Raw genomic sequence first — 20,826 nt, 5'->3', positions numbered from 1 at the left:
CTGACACTGAGTGTAACTGGAGTGTTTTTCCAGTGAGCAAAGCCCAACCAAAGACAATTTTTGACATATTTTCTCATGAACAAGGACAGTGTTTCCAATAGCTGTAATCAAAACTAATATAAGCTGGACTATGCAGTGCAGCCGCAAAAAGAAGTTTTAATTGTAATGATATTTTTCCAGGTCTCTGTGTGTGTGTATTTTGAGTTTGAACTGTACCATAGATGACGGCCTGCCTGTCCACCTCCCTGGGGCTGATTGTGGCGAGCAGGTGAGGAGGCACTGTGTCCTGCCAGTTCTGACCGTCACACACCTCCTCCTCCAGGGCCGCAGCATCCGGCAGCAGGGCCATCGGGCACTCCATGCTCCTACACGTTCACATCAGAGACAGGAGACGCACAAAGACACACACATGCAGAAAAAGAAACAAATAGACAAAGTATGAGTGTGATTTCATACAAATTTGTTTCCCAGTGGTAACTGGATTATTATGATTCAATTTTGTCTTCATCAGCAGGATTTTCTACAGTGATACTGCTTCTGTGGCTTCTTCACCAAAAAAAGAAAAAGAAAAGAAGGAAACATTGCAAAAGTGCACTAAGGTTGGGTAATACTCCAAAACTTCCTCCTGCCAATTAATCATCGCCAGATACAGACGCACACACAAACACACACACACTCACACACACACACACACACACACACAGAATGCATGGTGTAGCTTTAAATGAACAGGAGGCATCGTCACTTGCAAAGAAACAGTTCACCTAAAATACATTTAAATAAAGACATTTCTCCATTAAACCCTTGTGCAATCTGTATCTGTCTCATACATGTTGACGGTGGACAGATACAGTTTGCGTGTGTTCTTCAGCGGGAAGCAGTTCCTAACAAAAACTTTTCCCCCAGGAGCTGTTGCTGTTGAGCTTTTCACCTGTAAGGTCTGGGTGGTTTGAGCTATACAAAACAATACTCATCCAGCCACACTGCATTGGAGAGAAGAGGGAGACAGCCTAACCCCGCCAAATCACACACTGAAACTATCTGGATGGATAGACGGCACTAGGGGTTAAGTAGGAAAAGGCCTTTTTTGCATTTTCAGTGAACTGTTTCTTGAAATTACAGAAAAAGTCCTTGTGGTTTAGGAGAAAAAAAAAAAACTTGCGGGACAAGTGTCAGGTGTGCGGTGCGGTGCCAACAGGAAGCAGCAGCAGGATGCACTTCAACAGTGGGAGATAAACGAAAAAAGTGCAGCACAAGAGAGCTAAATCATCCTCTGTGGGGGTGACATGGGGACTCACCTGCGTCTAGACCGGGGGGTGTATGGGGGTGTAGGGTTCTCTAGAGACCTGAGTATGAGAGAGAGTGGAGACAGAGATGATATGAAGCACCTGGAAACCACTGAGCCTTCCAGGGGTATTGTGGCTGAGAGTTACTTGGGGTGTAAATATTTTTTCTTTTTAAAAAAGAAGGGAACGTACAGCATTATTAGAGGCTAATGTCACTGACGAATAATGAACCCCCTCTGAAGGATGCCAAAAAAGTCTCAGCACCTGAGTTTTATCTCTGAAAAATTAGCAGAACTCTTCTGTCCTGGTAGCAACACTAGTGTGAGTCAAATCCGTATGAAACATTATATTACATATTCTTGTTGCGTACCAGGAGTCTATAAATCACTGCAGTCAACCTTGCTTTGTTTGAAGCATCAAAACAAATGAAATATCTCCAAAACAAAAGAATAGTTTGCACTGAAACAGAAAAAAATGTGTTTCCAAACCTGTTAAGTTCACATTATATCGGTTTTCTTTGTAATTAATGAAATGGGGACGTGCACAAATGTTTCTGCCAAAAGGATTGGAAATTTAGTTCAGGAATTCATCTGGTAACATTTTTCTCTGTTTTTGACTGTGATCCATTCATTTCTTTTGCTACTAATATGAGAAATTAATGCTGTTCCAAATTCTCAAATTCAAAGACTCTGGTGTGCCAACTTTTTCAAAATCTTTATGGGAAGCTTGAAAAGTCAAACACCTGTAAAAACCTTTTCCTTGAAATGTGCTGTGTGTGTGTGTGTGTGTGTGTGTGTGTGTGTGTGTGTGTGTGTGTGTGTATGTGTGTGTGTGTGTGTGTGTGTGTGTGTGTGTGTGTGTATACATTGCATCCTCACCGTGCGGAGCTGCTGGATGCAGATGACGAGGCGCTGTGCTGCAGCGGCCTGAGGCTCGGGCCCTCCCTTTCCTCCCCACAGTCCTCCATGTCCACATCGCTGCGGGAACGGGGGACAGACTCCGCCCCCGAGGTGCCGCCCCGCCGACGCCCCTCCCCCTGAGCCTTTAATGACTCGCTACGAGCCAAACGCACTGAGACAGTTGGACTGAGAGAAGGAAAGAAAACAAGAAAACAGAATTCCAAAATGCATTATGTGGTATTTTATCATTAATATACAAACTGCAATGCCATATTTAGAAAGCGAATAAGTGACTGCCATTACAAGCAGAAGTCTTCATGATGTGCTTTGTATTTTATTTAGTTGATGTAAGATCTCAGAGGCAACTCTTACAGCAATCTACAAAACCACTTCCAGTCAAGTGTAGTTAATCACGAAAAAAAAACAAAAACAACAAAGAGGGGAATACAGTAACCACTGGAGCTACCAATCGAGTTTAAATTTCAGTTTAATTACAAATGCGCATCAAGTTACCAAAGTCAAATACCGTTTTTTAAGGAAAAAAATGGTCTAAAATTTTATTTTAAAATATTGCTTATGCAACTGGCCAAAATTTTGTATTTATGAAGTTGTGATAAGCAAATTTCTGGCAAACCAAATTTTTGGCATTTTTACTTGATACAACTTTGAGCAAACAAATGATAAATCAGGAAAAAACAAACAACAAAAAAAAAACATTCCATTCATTTTCGACACACTGAGTAATAATTTCAACACCAGATACAGTTAAACCTGAGAAACCGTAAACAGCTCAAATCAACTACCAATGGCTGTCACAATACAACTGCCTGAACAAATCCCAGGTGGATATGGTGATTAAGAAGGCCAATCTTCTACAGGATCACTCGGGTTCAAGACCGCTTACCCTGTAGACCCTCTAACCTGCGGAAGTGTCCTTGAGCAAAACACCGAATCCCTACCAGCTACAGGGTTGTAGCTCTGTTGGTGACCTGTGACCTCGCTGTGAACAGGGTCAGGGTCAAGGAAAGATAATTTTCCACATCCCATCACATCACAACAGACGGAGCTACCTGTCCATGCTGTCTTCTCCCAGGCTGCTGGTGGAGAGCCTCTGGGGGTCGGCGCCGTCCGTCCCCTCTTCTGCCGGAGCCTCCGTGTGGTTCTCGAACTGCTGAATGATGTTCCTCACACTGCCAGAACGGACTGCAGGGACACACACACACACAGACACACACATAAAAACTCTATTATTTAACTGCACAATTGGCTGAAACAGCACACAAGCACACTAATGAGGCAAACAAATATTTCCATTGTGCATAAGTCGAAATAAATTCCACACAAAGGTCATATATTCTGCGAAGACCAACTTAGGTGGGAATGTTTCTTGACTGACAAAATTAAATGAACTACAGAAAACAAACAAAAGGAAAAGGAATACCTTCAGTAGGCGACAACGGGACATGGAACGCTACAACACCAAAATTAACCAAAAAGACAAAAAAGGGAAAAAAAAGGAATCAGAAACACAGGATAACAAGAAAAAAAGTTTATAAACAAAGGAACAAAACTGCAATACATCTTATTAAAATGAATAAAGGGGCAAACAAAGAACAGGGAGAAATGAATATTGTCGGACAAATACAAAGGATGAGTGCATCGTGTGTATGTGTGTGTGTGTGTGTGTGTGTGTGTGTTTACAGGACTGGGATGTGTTCCGGGGTTTGCCGATGTACTTCAGGATGGGATTTCTCTTTTTATCCTCTCCATCTTTTTCTTTCTTGGTGCCACTTAGCTGTAAAGATGGCAGCAATTGAGCTCAGTCATGCCAGACATTCATAAAATGCTTTTAACAAAACAGGTTTTTAACTGTATACACTTTATTAGTTATTATTAGTTATGCAACATTGTTTACAGAAATAGTTGGTTCCTCTAGACAAATAGTGATGTACAAATAAATGTAAGTATTAACTATAGTCACAGAGCCAGGAAGATAAACTACTGTTTAACTACATGTTAGAATAGGCAAGGTGAGTGATTTATACGTCTTAGAGACGTGGATTCAACAGCAGCTTTCATCAAAGAATTAGTCATGTTTCTATCCTGGTTCCAAAGCAGTTCTAAACCCACTGGTGTCAAATAAAGAGAATAATTAAAGAATACAGTTAAAAAAAAAACACACATCAAAGAAGAGTCAATAAGCAGTTTTTACCAGTTTAAGAGAAATAATAAACAACTGTAGGCCATGCCGAAAAAAAAACAAACAAAAAAAAAAAAAACTAGAATTGATGTGTGTCCTGAAATCCTGAGCGGAGTTATAAAATCACACTCCTGCTGTTTGTATTCTTTGAGCAAACCTTGACTGTCATAAGACTGATGAAAAAATGCAATTATTTTGCTGTTTACTGTACAAGCGCTGCCAGATTTATACAGTGTTCTGCTCTTGTGTTTGACAAAAAAAAAAAAAAAAAAAAACAATTTAGCGGTGATGTGTGCCCTTTGAATGTTATGAAAGATTTTCTCTCTCGGTAAACCTTATTTACAGACCAGGATTGAACTGAACACTTTGACTGTCACCTTGCAACCTGCATAACTTTCCCTTGTGTGGGGAAAAAAGTGACTGTTCCGGTGATGTGACAACTACAGCAATGTGACTTCAGTTTCTTTTCACAGCACTCATGGGTGGATGCCACTCTTACCTTCTTTGTCTTGGGGAAGAAAGCCAGCCACTTCTCCTTCTCCGTGCTCAGACCTGGGAAGACCTTGGAGTCTCTTAGCTTTATACCAGAATGACGCAGGTACAGCAGCACCGCCGACGCCAGAGGAGAACTGAGGGAGAGGAGCGAAGGGGAGGAGAGAAAGAGAACAGGGAGGGCAAGAGACAGCGAACATGAAGGGGAAACATGCAGAAGAAGTCAGGAGGGCAGAAGGGGAATGAATGGGAAAGTCAGTGATGTAAGAAAAGCAAAGGGAATGCATTGAGGCAGAGTTAAAAGAGAAGCTACAGCGATCTAAGCAGTGCTGCTGTTTAATCATAATCCATTGCCACCGACAAGACATTTCCTTTACCTTCTGTCCTCTTCGTGCTTTGATCTGGTGCCGGAACACAGAGAGAGACATAAAAAAAGAGAAAAAAAAACAACAACTGTTAATTCACTCCAAAGCAAACAGCACACTTTGTAAGAAAGCTCCACTTTGATTCCTTAAATCCCCCCAAAAACTTCACTTCATTCACGTGGAAACAACTGTGACAAAAACTGAGGTTGTGAATAAAGCAGTCATGTGATGGGAAACAACCTCTGTTTGTGTGTGTGTGTGTGTGTGTGTGTGTGTGTGGGAAGTAGATGGAGTAAATGTCATGTGGCTGCCAGGGTTCGCAGCAATGACCTTTGGTATGGTAGCTGAGGTGAGCTCCCTCTGTCACTTTGTAATAACACTTTTATTAGTCTCCTAACATCTGACCCTGCTGCTAGGCAACTCTGGTTTACCAATACAAGTGTGTGTGTGTGTGTGTGTGTGTGTGTGTGTGTGTGGTTCCAGGTATGATGGGTACATAAAAAAATCTTTGTTTGGGCCAAATAAGTAAATAATCTCATGAGTTAACAGGTGGATCTAGTCACAGGGCACATAGCTACCTTTTTGGTCCACAGGCTGTAGTGGCTGGTGTATCCCACAATGCACCTGCTACTTAAACTATAGAACCACTGATGCGAGATTTGGAACCCCTATTTATCAAGAATCTCAGGGAATAAATTAGTACTAACTACCCAAATATTGCCAGAATCCTCAACTTTGGGCACATACAATGACTTAACAAGGGAAAAAAATCCTATCCCCTCCAAAGTTCAAGAGCTGTTCAAGACCATTTTGAACTCTCAAGAAATAGTGATGATCAAAAGTAAATATTTTTATGCAATTGTATACAACGACAATATTTGGGTGCCTCACAAAGTCATGAGCCAAACATGGACTGCCCGCACAGTGCCTCCACTAATGAGCAGATTCATTGATTTTCCCACCACTCAAAAATGCAGCCAAATCTTGTGTGTAAACATACAGTGCTGAATCAACCTTAAATGATATGTAGAATAACTTAATTGTTTGGGTTTGTTGATTAATTAACAGGCCTGGCATTCTGAAACCTATCTGCCAAACTTCAGTTATTTAGCTTTGTTTTTATGTATTTCAGACAAATTGTATGATGAATATAAACAAAACATATGATTTTTAAATAATCATGCTTCAAAATGGCAAGAGAATTCTGCTACTTTTATATCACATGTCAGTCTCCTGGTACCAACAAATTCAACTATTACTGCAAATGAAGGGCATATGGGTGACCCAGTTGCATTTCAAATTAAATGTCACCCATGGTTGAAACAGTGTGGCTAATTCTCTACTGGTACAAGTACTACCAAGGTTATACCAACAGAGACTGAGGTCAGCAGTACAGTATACAGACACAAATATGCGCCCACACACCAACACTTCTTGTGTGTTTTATTGATGTAGTGGACTCACAGTATCTCCCAGAGGGCGGTGACCTGTCTGTCCACCACCTGTCTCTCTTTAGCTGGGTCTCCGTCCAGCTGCTGCAGGTCTCCTTCTCCAAATAGAGAACCAAGGCCCATCATCTGCTTGTTCCTATGACAACACAGGTTAGCAATCAGCGCTGACTTTTTTAGAATTACTCTACACAAGTAGCTAATTTCCAAACAGCTGGGGAAATGTGAATGAGGAGGAGACAAAGAACCGTTTCCCTTAGCAACTGCTGCTGAGGTGCATTTAAATATGGCCCTGAAACCCCAGTGGTCAATGACAGAAGACAGGTGGTGCTAAAAAAAATGTGTGTGCACTCAGTGGACACTGATTGTATGAATGAAGTACCTGTAGTCCTGTATCTGGTCCTGGATGTCTGGCAGCACCTGCTGCTGCAGCTCAGACAGCGGCCCTCTAATATCCTCCTGGGCATGGAGACGACTCTCTGGAGGGATGACGGACAGAAAACATGATGTCATTAGATGACACCCACATACATGTATGTAAAGTGCATACACCAAAAAAATGCCATCCACAAGGAGCCTTACCTATATCTGTGAGGTATTCCTCTCGTACTTTGATTTTCAAGGGCTAAAAGAAAAAAACAAAAGAGACACTTAAAATTAATCTGTAATATTTAAAAAGATGTCATGAAAGCAACTAATGTTACAAAAACAAGATGAGCTGATATGTAGGGTTTATGCACAGGACTGTCCGCTCCTTGTATTATGAAAATCTCAAAGCCTTGTTGCTAAGTTCTGTCATAGTGAAATCAAACTGGATATCCAAAAACCAACATCAAAGTACAGACACACACACCTGTGCACCTGCTTCTCGTCTTATCTTCTATCAAACATAAAATAGCGATAACACAAAACGTCTCTTCTTCTAAATGACCATTTTGTGCAAGAAAAAGATTTCAGCCAAAATTAAGGGTTCTTAAGAGTTCCCTGCTTCGATTATGTTCGATCCCAAATATATGTCAAATGGTGTAGGTTTACATGCAGAGATGTTATTTTAATTAAAATAAGAAATATGTTTTGACTGAGACACATATCATACATGTAGCTATAAGTGGTACAGTCATATGAGGATGCTGGGACCTACCGCATCTGGGTCCAGGAAGTGGGAGCAGATCTGAGGGGCGAGGGAGCGGGCGTCTTTAGGGCTGGAACCCAGGTAGGCCTCCACTGATAGATAAAACAGCTACAACAGAAACACAGAGACCACCTATATTACAATCAGTCTTAAGCAGAACAAGGATGTCCTTGTTTTAGAGAGACATTCTGAGACAGCTAGATAGAAGATGCCAAAAGAAAGGTCCAACTCTTTGTTTCATCACATTTGTCATCACTTGAGTGACAGCTTGAGCAGAAAGTTAACTGACCAGGGGGTTGGGGTCCAGCAGCTGGGTGAAGACGTATCTCATGAACACCGTCATGTGGGCCGGCCGCGACTTCAACAGCTCTATGTCCTGGAAGGGACCATCCATCTGAGAGAGAGAGAGAGAGAGAGAGAGAGAGAGTGGGACAGAGACAGAGAGAAGTAGGAAGGTAGGATAGAGAGATGGAAAGCAAAACAGAAATGGATATATGGATTGAGAGGAGAGTGAAAGACAGTAGAGAGGAGACACACGGAAGACATGAAAATCATACAGAAATCAACAGAGTCACAACATCATCAACAGAACAGAAAAATGCCAATTAAAACAGTGAAACAATTAGACTGATCAGGATGTGACATGTTTGTCTCACCTCATTGAATGCGTAACCATCATCATCATCTTCTTCCTCAGGGCCGATAATTTGGGCCTTTCCACCCTTTAACAAACATGGAATCAGTCTCAAGGAATTCTGGTTATAATACAAATGTGTGACACAGGAAAAAGTCTTGACATCCAAAAACAACACCTGCAAAAGGTCATGAAAGGCTTTCAAGACATTAAAGATGATAACTCTGATTTTCAGTGGTATATTATGCTGTTATGTGAATTGCCTGTAGCTCCAATTTGGCCATTTCTATTTTTTCTCTTCAGCTGAAGGATTCCATTATCATTTATGGGCTGAGATAATGCTACCATCCTTCCATCATGTGAATACCTCAAACCACACTTGGTAAACTTAGAAATCAAGGACAGCCAAGCTAAAAACAAAGCACCTTTTCTTAGCTCCTTAAAAGTTGGTATTTGGGAGATACAGGGTTTTCACACATAGTTTGTATAAATAATATAAATAATCAAAATAAATGTTTTTACATTGAGCGTATGTGTGTTCATTATTAACCAGAACACCTTTCCTTCAGGTGTGTGTGTATACAACTCACCGAATCAGAGGTGTGTGAGCCCTGTCGTCGGTGCTGGGGTGTCCTGAAGGAGGAGGATGATGGGGAGGAGTGGGGACTCTCAAAGCCCTGCAGAGCACAAGTGAAGAGGAGAAAAGATGAATGCAACCATCGCATGCACAAAAACACAAACCAACACAGACATACAGTCTCAGCAATTTACAAAAAGACAAATCATATAGCTTACCTCAAAGTCTCCTTCGCTTGAGTCCACTGATAATCGACCTGCCAAAGTACAAAGGAATTTTAAGTAAAAACGAAGGCTTGCACTTTGATAATCTAATTAAAAACTGATCTGGGGGCCAGGAACATCAAGAGGTATCAAAAAGCTTCAAAATGTGGGATTCATACAATGACAGTTCGTTTTATCTAGTAATTTTGAACAAAAAATCATTCAGAGCAAGTTTTAATTTTGAAAAGCATGTGGCATAGCTTACAAATAGGCTAACATTAACTTTATCACAGTACGGGTTACTTGACACATAGAGTTAATGACACAGTTAAGTACAGTATTTAGGTTTTCACTGACATACGTACCTTCTCCTGCTATGAGATAGTTGGTGACAGATTCTGATCGGGTTCCCTCCTGGACAAGCAGAACAAAGCACCAGTTAAAATAAATCACCCACCATGAAAATTATGTATACCTGTTATTCTTAGGCATTTATTTTATCAGTAAAAAGTAAAAGAATGAAAAAAAAAAAATACAGTGCAAAAATAAAAGACGCCAAAAAAGTATTTCTGAGGCCCTTGAGTGGTCATATATGATAAAATGCTAGCTAAAGATATAACTAAAAGACATAACATATAGAACTGAGAATGAAAGGTACATTTTTATTAACTTCAAAATAAGATCATATTAATAAGTTCACCTTCTTAATTACCTCTGAAATTAAAAAAGGAGCTAATTCCTTAGACATTTTCAAAATTTTGACTGCTGTTTTCAGGGCTGTAGAAAGCCTGCGTGGTGCGTGAAAATAAGAAATAATGTCCTCCTCACCAGATCTTGCTGAATCTTGACCCTGACTTGCTGAGTTCGCCTCTTGGCACTTTCAATCCGCTCCTCCAGAGATGGCGAGGGGTTTCGTGACAGCTCCTCCATCAAGTCCTGTCAATTTATCCACATTGTGTTACTGACAGCAGTGGTCTGCTGGTTTTCAACAGTAAATACTGACGGAATAATTCATGGATCCCAGCAGGAAAAATATCCCATCCACAGGGTCACAGAGGTGAGAGCAGCACTTCTGGTGACGGTGAGGGTCACTAGTCATGCTCAGAAACAAGCGAGCACCTTATGAAACACAGTCACAGCTTGTGTGTTTTTGTAGATCTGTGTGTGTACCTGGAGCTCAGCCTCTCCCTGCTGTAGCATTTTCCTGAGGATCTGACTGGCATGTTTCTGTACTTCTGGATCCTAAAAACACATTTACAGCAGAAAGAGCAGGAAAACTTGTAACTACTATTCATGATGGATACCAAGGCAAATTCAATATTTTGAAATGTTTTTTTTTTTTGGTCATTTTTCTGGATTTCAATTTTTTGCTCAGTGTCAAGCTCGTGGCAGGAAGCTAATGAGGTAAGCTCAACAACCTCTTATGATGTAACAATATGGTTTTTTTGAGCCTGATAACAAGGTCTGGTATCTTCCCAGCCATAACAGCTGATACAGATATACATTTTTTTAAGAGTTACAGCACAACATGTGCCGAAAAACAGGTTCAACTTTTCAGACAGGCCTGTCTAAGGGTAACCATGTTAGTCTTGTTCTGTTGCTAATTTGATACAAGTATTAGAGATACACTCTTAGATGCTCAATATCACAATCAGCCAAATATTGGCAGGAAATATAGCTTTTTCAGACTGATGCCAATATAGATTTTTAGAGCTGATATCACCCAATACTGACCCCACAAGCTACCCTTCATTTCTTTTTTGGCACAGTTCAAAACACTCACTTGAAAATTACCAAATTAAAGTTCCAAATCGCCCCACACTTGAAAGACCTGCATACAAAAAACCCTGGAGAAAGTATGTTTATGAGTGTGTTTTTAATTGTTTCACCTGCAGTGGTTTGGGTCCAGTGATTCTTTGGGAAGGGGTGCTGCTCATTCCAGAGGGCAGCGGTGGTGGGGGAGGGGGCGGAGCCTCCCCACCCAGAGATGTCCTCTGATTGGGCAGGAGGTCTGTGGGGAGGGGCTCTAGCGGTAGGGAGACGGCCGAGGGAGGCGGTCCTTGCAGTGTGAGAGCGACATATGTCCCAGCTACAAGGTGATATAACAGATAGGGATGGAAAGGAACAGAAAACATACTGAATATATTAAAATAATGTAATAACATATTGATAACCAGAATCAAATCAATAATGTATTAAATACATTTCAATTAGCCGTATTTCTATAAAATGCTGCTTTTATTTCACATCTGATGTCGATGTGCTTTATCTTACAGGCATTTCCTTTTAATTATCACCACCTCATGTGTTTGAGCCATTATCATATTGTTTTCTAGAGAGTTATATGGATCTCTCATTTGAACATTTACACTCACATTTGATGAGCTTCACCACTTCTTGATGGGACATGGAGGACACCAGTGAGCCGTTCACCTGCGGGAGGAAAGAAAGGTGGAGGAATATAAATAAAACAAAATCTGCAATATCGAAAGCATAAAAAACAGCAACTCTCAAATTAAATCAGATCAGTGTCTCTGAAACTCTGACTCTGAGCACTCTGGCTCTCGTGTCACTCATTCACTTTGTATGAACACCAGGGTCAATGACATCTGCAGTGTGTGTGTGTTTATGTGAGTTTGGAGGGTGAAAGGGCCTCAGTTATGGGCTGTGAGGGAACAAGCTAGAAAAAGATGGTAAGTGAAATGTGAATTTTAATCAAATATTACAGTATTATTATCATCACTTAACACTTGACTGTGATTGCACTTCTTGTCTTATGTGGTACACCATGCACCTGTGGTACACCAACTACTTTGAAATAAACACCATGAATTACTTGCAAAGGTTATTCAAAGACAGTATATAACATTAACCTTTATGATTCGGTCCCCTTCATGGACTCCAGCCTTGACCGCTGCTCCACCTGTAAGGAAGAGCACAGGCACACACTGAGACTGGTACAAGAGGCAAAAAACGTTTGATGTCATCAAATGTGCTACTACCTCAATTTTGACTCCAAACTCTACACCAATATTTAGAGAGTTGATACCACAGTGAACATGAATTAATTATCAAACTATGGTTTACCGCACTTGACCTAGACACCTCTGTAGTTAGCTCTGTTTTTTACATGTGGGCTGGGTGTCAGTTTGTTGCTGGCTCTGTAAATAAAACTGCTCATGTTTGGCTCTTGGCAACAGTTTTGACAATAAATTTTAAGTGAAGTGCAATTCAGTTCAATATAAGGTTGGACTGACACAAACAGTTTTTCAACCGTTTGACTCCGTCTGCTGCAGTAAAGTATCAAGAGCTGGACTGCAATCCTTCGTCTTTGAACAGTTCCAATCCTGACGCTGAAAGAAGTTTCAGCTTGCACCACCCATTAGTATAAAGAAACAACTATCTGTGAAATTCAGAGGTGAATTCAACCACCTACACAGGTCCTGAAGTAATACTGAAATTTCAGTCGTCTTGCAGACAGTAGCAAGGTCATACAGCTGTCAACTTGGCCATATCACACTATATCTGGAAATTAATCTCGACAACAGCAGATATCATAATGCGCGATTTCAGTCAACCTTCAAAGACATTAAATACATATCTGTACCAGAACGCAATATTTTCAGACACTCTTACAGCCATTTCATACAGTTTCCTTAAAGCCTGAAAAGAATGAAATTGATTTTCCATGCAACATACTGTATAAGATCAGTACAACAAGCCTGGTCCATATTGAGCATTTGTAAGCTAGGGTCATAGTGGGCTAGGTTAAGATAAGACAAAAACAGCTTTTTTTTTTTTTTTTATTCATACCTAATATTAACAAGGCAAGTAGGACTGTAACATCATATGAATGCACAAAATGTGTTTGAGTGTGCATACATGTGTGTTTCTCACCTGGCCGAACATTCTGGACCAGCTTGACCCTCTCGCCACACACAGTGAAGCCAAAACCGAGCTGGTCCTTCTGCACAATCACACATCTGTGGACGAGACCAGGACCTGGTGCAAGAGCAGGGGAACAAAGGCAGAATGAAAAATAAAAGGGAGGAGAGAGTGAGAAAGATTAAATTATTTTAGGGCTGGGCAATAAACAGCCGATCATGAGGTAAGAATAAAAAAAAAAGGGCGTGGCTGCACACCCAGTTATGAGTGAGGACATGCACAGGAATTTCAGGAGATTAGCACAGTGAGCGTTTTGATTTCTTCAGATTTCTCTGGGAAGCTGAGAGTTGTCTTTAAACAGCACTTGAATATTTATTTGACACAGATAATTACTGATATTATTTTGTGGTAACATTTTTGGCCATATCGCTGAACCCAGGTTCAGTTCACTAAGATGTGGCCATGAAACATAATATCAGCTTGAACTGCAATCATTGAATCAATTATTTCCCAAATATTAAATTAATTAAACACCAGCTATTTTGATATCTGAATAATCAGTTTGAGTCATTTTTCAGTAGAGAATTTCCAAATATTCTGATTCCAACTCAAAGGTGAATATTTCCTCCAAGTCCTTCATGACAGTAAACTAAACACCTATGGGTTATGGACTTCTGGTTGGGACAAAACAAGTCTTTTGAGGATGTCACTTTGGGTTGTGGGAAATAGTGATCAACATTTTTCACCATCTTCTGACATTTTATGGATAAAGCATCCAATCAGTTGAGTGAGAGAATGACTGACAGATTAATCAATAATCCCTTGCTGTCCTCCTCAACAGCCTTTAGCAGACAGCAATGACAAAACACTGGTAATAATTTAATAAATTTATTTTTGCATCGTGGCTATGAGCGTACAACCGATTTCTTTGACAGATCAATCGATAATTAAAATAACCGTTAGCTGCAGCTCTAATCTCAGCCTTTCATGAGGAGGAAAAGACTGAATCTTTGTAGCACTGTTCATTAAAGCTCACTGTCTGATCTAGGTTCAAATACAACTAAGTCACACTCAGTGATGAAAATGGTACAAGAATAAAATTCTTATAAAAGAAACTACCTCAGCTTACAAGAAAAAAAGAACAAATCAAGAGAACAAGCAAAAACAAATGAGATATTAGATAAGAGGAGACAAATTATGGCAAAAAACAACAGAGGATAACAAAGCAGCAAAAAAAAGCAATAAATGAAGGAACAAGCCGGGGGAGAGATTAATGTGCACTGTTCCTGACAAATAAACCAATAAAATACAAAATAAAAATAAAAATTTTAAAGTGCTGACGCAGCAAATAAAACCAGTGCTGGAATCTCTTTTCCACCTACCAGTGCTCTCAGCAGGGACATCAGCTGTGGGCTCCCTCTGCTGGGCGGTGGAGGATTTGCGCTCTGAGTCCCCTATGGTCAAGCTGCTGAGCCTGGAGGGCAAACAGAGTCAAAGGGTGAGTGTGACAGACGGTAATAAACCAAAGGATTTAGAGCAAGCTCTGGTAGGGCTGGTCTGACTGGGAGAGGGAGATCTGGAGGAAATGAGGCAGCAGGATTGAGGAGGAAAGGTAAAGGAGAGAGAAATAAAGAAGGATGGAGCAGGCCAGGGAGCAAGAGGGAAAGCTATAAGGGGAGAAGTGTACGGGGCAGAAATATGGGGAAGGGGGTCAGGAGGTTAAGAGATAATTCGAATAGCATGAGAAGCAGTCACATACACAGTTGAAAGGAAAACTCACCAAGCAGCAAAAGGGCTGAAAGCGAGGCATGACAGAAAAGTAGAGGAAACAAAAAACAGATAGAGGGCAGAGGGGGCCGAGAGGAGAGAGAGAGACAAGAAATTAAGAATGAAGTCCAGCCTCAAAGCAGAAAAATATAGATACTGACCGAGAAAACAAATAGGAACCAATAGAAAGGCAAATCGAAGTCGAGCTCACACCCTTTTGCACTCTTACAGATTGTCCACACTCAGAGCAGCCACACACTGGACGTACCAAGAGTATATTTATTTAAGGGCGTATAAAGAAAGGTCATTTAGTGTAAACACGGAAATGATTTGTGTTCCAGAGGCCCAATGACCGTCCAGCTTAAGACTGAGAAACGTGGAGCTGCAGCTGTACAATCTGTAGGCGTAACAACAACCCGCCCCCACCCTCCTCCACCCTAACAAGAGCTCTCACTGGGCAGCTGTCCTACCTGAAAAGGTGGGAGTTTTTCTTATTGGCTGCCCTGCTGTCACATGACACACAGATACAGGAAGCAATGGGCACGTGCACAAGGACACAGAAAAAAGTTGACGGCAGGAGACAGGAATTGCACACAATCAAGACAAACACATCAGGGCAGACAATCACAGAAACAGTGAAGATAGCAGAGATCGACCGATATGTTTTTTTTTTTTGGACACCAATGGCCGCCAACAGCCGATATTTTGTGCCAACATAGAGCACAGAATTAGATGAATTACTATGTGAAAAACACCACCACCCAAAAACAAGAAAACTACTGCACGACTCAGCAAGAGCAAATCTTTTTTTTTAGTGAAATGCCTGATTAAGCAAATAATCAAAAAGAGTGTTGGCATTGCAAAATAAAAGCAGACAAGAAAGACTCAAGAAGAACCTGTTTCATAGTGGAGAGGGATGATATAGACAAACTGATATCTAATATTCAGAAATTAGATCAGATTGGGGTTGGACATATATATCAGTAGGCTATGATATTAGCTTTAAAATGCAATATTTTACTGCCCAAACTGTATTTTCAGTGGCTGATTTCATTAGCTGGTTGGGAAAATTGGCATTTGTGTTAGCTTTTTTTTTTCCCTAGGAGTGTGCCATTAATTCAACTTTCTAATTAGCAACAGGTAATTTCTTTACAAAACACTTCAGACATGCCTGTCTGAAAAGCTTAATCTCTTTTGCATCTGCATTTGCAATCAGATTCTTACAAAAATTAATATTGTTATCGGCCGTTATGAATGACAGTATAGGGGATACAGCTATTGGCCTCAAAAGAACATATTGTTCCATCACTTGGCCTGATATATCGGTGAACTATTAAATCAGTTTAAGCCTAGTAGATGGGACGACATAGTCAATGTTGTGATGGCCAAAAGAAACACAGACAGTGAACTACATAAGCAAAGCGCAAACTGAGTTAAAACAAAGCAGCTGAGGGATCACGACACTCAAGAAACAAATGGACATCAAATCACACAAACAATATCTCAACATAACGCTAAATCTTTTTGTTTAAAGTTCAGGTCTAGTGATATGACTCGGTTGGACATTTTTGCCATGCAGTTCTGTGTCCTTTCACTTCCTGCATGGTGCACTACCCTGAAGAAACCACCTTGTCTGACTGGTTCCTCCAGTGGTCGGATTGAGTGATGGGGACTTTGATGGGACAGATAAAGACATGTTGATTGGCTAAACTGGGAGAGCTACATTTTTTTGGTAAATTTTAAAATGTAATCTTTTCCCCCCTAACTCTTATTTCTTCTCTTCGCTTCATGATCACCCTGGGGACACAGTAACATTGTTTAATGTCTTGGCTGTTGTGGCTTTGAGTCTTGTACCTGTCCAGAGTGGAGGTGGGCTGGCGGAGACTCATGTCTGCGGCCTGCGTGGCTCTTCTGCTTACTGATGCGGGATCACCACAGGTCCAACTCTGTCACTGGGCCAGCGGCAACATCGCTGTGGTCATCACCATCTCTTTCCACTTCAAGTTCTCTCAGTCCACACAATGGGGCTCCCTTGTGCTTTCACAGATCTTAGTCCGAATCTTGAGGCTATTTGCGTCAGCTTATGGGAAGCTGGTTCAGATCAGAGAGGCCACTGAGGATGCTCCTCATGTTTTCCAATGCTTCAAGTTGAGAGTCAATGCTGTAGGTTAAGATAAAGCACTGCCAAATACATAAGGTTCACACTATTACACAGGTTGGACTCTCTCCCCTTGATACCCCTTCTTCACTTGGTTATATCGGTGTTTATACACAGGTAATCAGTATAAAAAATACTAGAATAAAAAGGGAATTGTTAGTGTTCACAGGCTTAACATAGTGGTTTAGTTGCAGTCGAAACTGGATAAAGGACAGCTTGTTTCCACAGAGGTCATCAATTATGAATGACTGGCGGATTCCTTGCTATCTGGAAGAGGTCAACAACTCCCATGCCGTTTACTGTCAATGAACCTAAGCCTAATCTACTGAAGACTGATTCACACTAAACGCAATAATCACTGGCACCCCAAATATCACGACAGCATTACTTAAAACGTATTGGATGTGAAGCTTACTAGAAAATAAGAATCTAAATTATCGACGTTGCCCTGTCTGACATCCAGACCTGTTTATTTGTGTGGCTTTGAACGGTAGTGGAAATATAAATGATCCCACAGAAGTAACGTTATTAGTCTAGGCTGGTTTGTTTTTGCCCAGCATAGGCAGCTATGCTTGCATAGATATAGATAACGATGCAATCTAACATTAGCGTCCAAGACTGCTCTGATAACGTTATCTGCTGGACTAATATTAGTTGAATATGCAATGCTAATTAATTAGTCATACACACAGTAACGTCGGATAATTGAGTAAATAGTCCAATACCACACCATCAACACAAACACACCAACTCTTTAGGCGACTAGCAGGTAACGTTAGTAGCAGTTTGTGAGCTAACGTACTGTAAACCATCTAACGTTAGCCAGGGACGTCCATTGGCTTTGCATAGCTAATCAACGAAGTAACGTTAGCTAGCAGCTTACCTGGTGTTAGTTTAGCTTTTGGGGTTATTAAAATGAAAGTACCACGCAAGAAAAAAACGTTCGAGATGCTTCTCGGCTCTGGGTTGTTACTTATTAGCTGACAGTGGCTAATTTGGTAAACTAGCTACTGACCACCTAAACGGGCCTGCTAAGTCTAGCTAACGTTAGCTAGCCGCAGGTAGCTCTACGGCCGGGCTGGTATCACTCCGCGGCATGGCGTAGGTACTCAGGCGGACGCACAGCGCCGGGGTATCGGCTTTGACCTGAGCTGCCGAGCCCCTGCTGGAGGGGGGACTACCGTGCTAGCTAGCCAGCTATGCATACAAAAAAGAAAGTCAGCATGCCTTTTGATTGCATGCGAATAATTGATTATTGATCCAGTCCAGATGATCAGCGCTCCATCAAAACTCCAAATCGGAAATGCCAACGACTGTTCCAGTGTCCTGTTTTCGTGCAATATCAAGCTGAAACTACACGTTAGCTTAGCAAGTATGCACAACGATTCCAGCAGTGCTGCTCCTCGGGTCTTCTTCAAAACAAGTCACAGTGCTGCATCTGGGTTTTGTTTCTCCTTATCCTGATATGTCGAAAGGATCAAAGCTCGCTCCTAGTCCTCATTGCACTTCATTGTTGTGTTTCTTTTTTGGGTCCAGTCCATAGAAATAATGACCTCTGCTGTAATATTATGCTGCTATCTGTCTGGCTGGCTGGCTGGCTGATCTCACCATGTCTTTAAAGAGCTCACAAACACAGAGCAACAGCGCCCTCACCTGGATGGACTTCGATACGTCAGACAATGTCCCGTCCACAATCAACAAGGACAGGGAAGGAGCGTTTACAATAAATTAGTTCAGACACACCTTTAAGACTTTGCTGTAAATGTTTGCTTCGCTTTTGCTTTGAAAGGGATCACAGTTTATGTCAGTGTAGGTTATTTTGGGTTGTTGTGAGTTAGACTACATTTGAGTCCACCATAATGAGCATCTACATTTATAAAAACCCCTTATCATAGGCTGTCTAATTATTAGGGGTTTGGGAAAAAATCAGTCCAGCATAGCATCCCATTTTGCTGCAATAAAAATGACTGAAGTGAGATTAACAGAATGAAAACTTTATCTTATTAGATAAAACATGTTGACAAAGTTTTCCCTTGGGGACATAATTTTCAGTTAAAAAAAGGTAATAAATTATAATATATCGCAATACATGTTATCACTATACAAAGCATACTGCAAAATGTTTAACATCTCAGTTCCCACCCCTTCTAATTGAGACTTATGTAAGTATGTGTGTATGCATGAGAGATTAGTAAACAATTATCACAAATTAATTGCATTACCACACAGCTACTCAACCAGACTCTCCCAACGCTGCAAATGAATAATATATATTAGAATGAAATCTCCTGACAATGACTTGTGGACTTCAAAAAAGCTACCGTGAAGGCCATGCAGCTCCTTACAGATAGATGCCATGCAGATAATCTGCTCCAGCAACCTGGAGAGTAGAAAAAGGTTTTATTTATTTATTTATTTATTTATTTTTCATTGTAAAAACAGACAGCTGTTGGAGTCAATTTTCCATCTCCAGTATGGTGTCACCTGACAAATGGGAATCCACTCTCCTACAAGGTAATAGTGTACTTCACTGGTTATATTTGTACTTGGGCCTATGTTTTTTTTTTGTTTTTTTTTTTTTTCACATCAGTAGCTTTACTTGTAAGTCTATATAAACAGGTTGACTGACACACTTTAATTTATATCCACTACAAAGTGCAGCTTTTGCAGTCTCTGAAAGCATTTCTGCACTGGGCTTAATGTGGCGCCCTTAGAAATAAATGGCAAACCTGCACAGAGCAATAACCTACTTTTACTCTGTTTATGCACCTCTGTAAAGGTTTTTATTAGTTAAAACCATATAGTGTCAGCTCTGCCCCCATCCTGTTAGCACTGGAAGATTTAGGCTACACACTGGTAAAAACTCAGAAATAGTAACAGTGCTTCAATAACAGCGCCTCTGCTTAACCCTCCTGTTATGTTTGGGGTCAATTTGACCCCAGCCAATGTTTAACGTCTCTAAATAAATGATTAACATCATTTTTTTTTAATTAATTAATTTTTTTTTTATTGGTTCATATTTAGTGAGTGTTCCTAATGTAATGGGCACTACCGGGTAAAGATGACATTGACATGATGATATGTTTTCAATGTCCTGTAGGCTACACACTTGTAACACCGATGTAACACATCGGTTATAAATAACAAAAATCTGTACTTAGAAATAATATAAAGCCATTAAAACACCAAAAATTAATATTTCTTTCCAATTTTAGATGAATCAGTGAGATTTTATGATGATTTGCATATTTTTCCATTGTCGCGTAATAGGAATAGCCTACTGGATGTATAAGTGGGGGTGGGGTGGAGTTATGTTTTATTTAAAGGGCTATTTAGGTCGTCAACAAAGAAACAAAGTAGCCTACTTGACACATAAACTTTGATAACAATTTTAGTTATAATAATTTTGTGTAAGTTTAAACTGCAGGGGTCAAATTGACCCCAAACATAAAACATGTTAAAAAAAAAAAAAAAAAAAAAAAAAAAAAAACATAACAGGAGAGTTAAGGACTTGAGGATCTTGGAGTACAGGCTCCTTTTTCCAACCTTGATTCTGGAGAGCTCACTACTAACATGAGGGTGGTAGGGAGTGCCAAAGAAAGAAAGACAGAGAAAGAAATTGAGGGAAAAGTTAACATAAGCTACTAAGATACACTGAATATTATATAATATCTGACAGTGGAAGAGGAGTCTGGAAACCCCCTACTGTAAATAACATGCAAGAGGGACTGGAATAAAGCTAAGTGAGACTTGAAGAAGGTTTCAACACATTACCAAACA

The 20,826-nt window shown here is 40.5% G+C and overlaps 1 protein-coding gene across 7 annotated transcripts in view; it reads right to left on the bottom strand.

The window, feature by feature from the left end:
* The window catches only part of arhgef11 (Rho guanine nucleotide exchange factor (GEF) 11), a 33,712-nt gene extending 15,051 nt beyond the window's left edge, over window positions 1-18,661 (bottom strand). For 2 of the 7 annotated variants that reach the window (XM_030075632.1, XM_030075638.1), the window contains exons 1-27: window positions 16,743-18,661; window positions 15,359-15,394; window positions 14,902-14,916; window positions 14,504-14,595; window positions 13,134-13,238; window positions 12,110-12,159; window positions 11,612-11,669; window positions 11,126-11,325; window positions 10,407-10,478; window positions 10,065-10,172; window positions 9,602-9,650; window positions 9,252-9,289; window positions 9,047-9,133; window positions 8,479-8,544; window positions 8,112-8,216; window positions 7,832-7,930; window positions 7,273-7,315; window positions 7,073-7,169; window positions 6,707-6,829; window positions 5,255-5,278; window positions 4,885-5,014; window positions 3,887-3,980; window positions 3,627-3,656; window positions 3,256-3,388; window positions 2,165-2,371; window positions 1,299-1,346; window positions 217-365 (exon numbers count right to left, since the gene is read on the bottom strand). In XM_030075632.1, coding sequence (XP_029931492.1) covers window positions 217-365; window positions 1,299-1,346; window positions 2,165-2,371; window positions 3,256-3,388; window positions 3,627-3,656; window positions 3,887-3,980; window positions 4,885-5,014; window positions 5,255-5,278; window positions 6,707-6,829; window positions 7,073-7,169; window positions 7,273-7,315; window positions 7,832-7,930; window positions 8,112-8,216; window positions 8,479-8,544; window positions 9,047-9,133; window positions 9,252-9,289; window positions 9,602-9,650; window positions 10,065-10,172; window positions 10,407-10,478; window positions 11,126-11,325; window positions 11,612-11,669; window positions 12,110-12,159; window positions 13,134-13,238; window positions 14,504-14,595; window positions 14,902-14,916; window positions 15,359-15,394; window positions 16,743-16,777 — 2,293 coding nt within the window. In that variant the 5' untranslated portion in view covers window positions 16,778-18,661. The remainder of the gene's footprint in view (window positions 1-216; window positions 366-1,298; window positions 1,347-2,164; window positions 2,372-3,255; window positions 3,389-3,626; window positions 3,657-3,886; window positions 3,981-4,884; window positions 5,015-5,254; window positions 5,279-6,706; window positions 6,830-7,072; window positions 7,170-7,272; window positions 7,316-7,831; window positions 7,931-8,111; window positions 8,217-8,478; window positions 8,545-9,046; window positions 9,134-9,251; window positions 9,290-9,601; window positions 9,651-10,064; window positions 10,173-10,406; window positions 10,479-11,125; window positions 11,326-11,611; window positions 11,670-12,109; window positions 12,160-13,133; window positions 13,239-14,503; window positions 14,596-14,901; window positions 14,917-15,358; window positions 15,395-16,742) is intronic. The other 5 variants (XM_030075633.1, XM_030075635.1, XM_030075634.1 and 2 more) reach the window with 5 other exon arrangements.
* Between the last annotated feature and the right edge of the window lie 2,165 nt (window positions 18,662-20,826).

Source organism: Myripristis murdjan, chromosome 18 (assembly GCF_902150065.1).
Source record: "Myripristis murdjan chromosome 18, fMyrMur1.1, whole genome shotgun sequence".
In the NCBI taxonomy this organism is placed as follows: Eukaryota; Metazoa; Chordata; class Actinopteri; order Holocentriformes; family Holocentridae; genus Myripristis; species Myripristis murdjan.
This window is presented reverse-complemented; position numbering and strand designations above follow the sequence as displayed.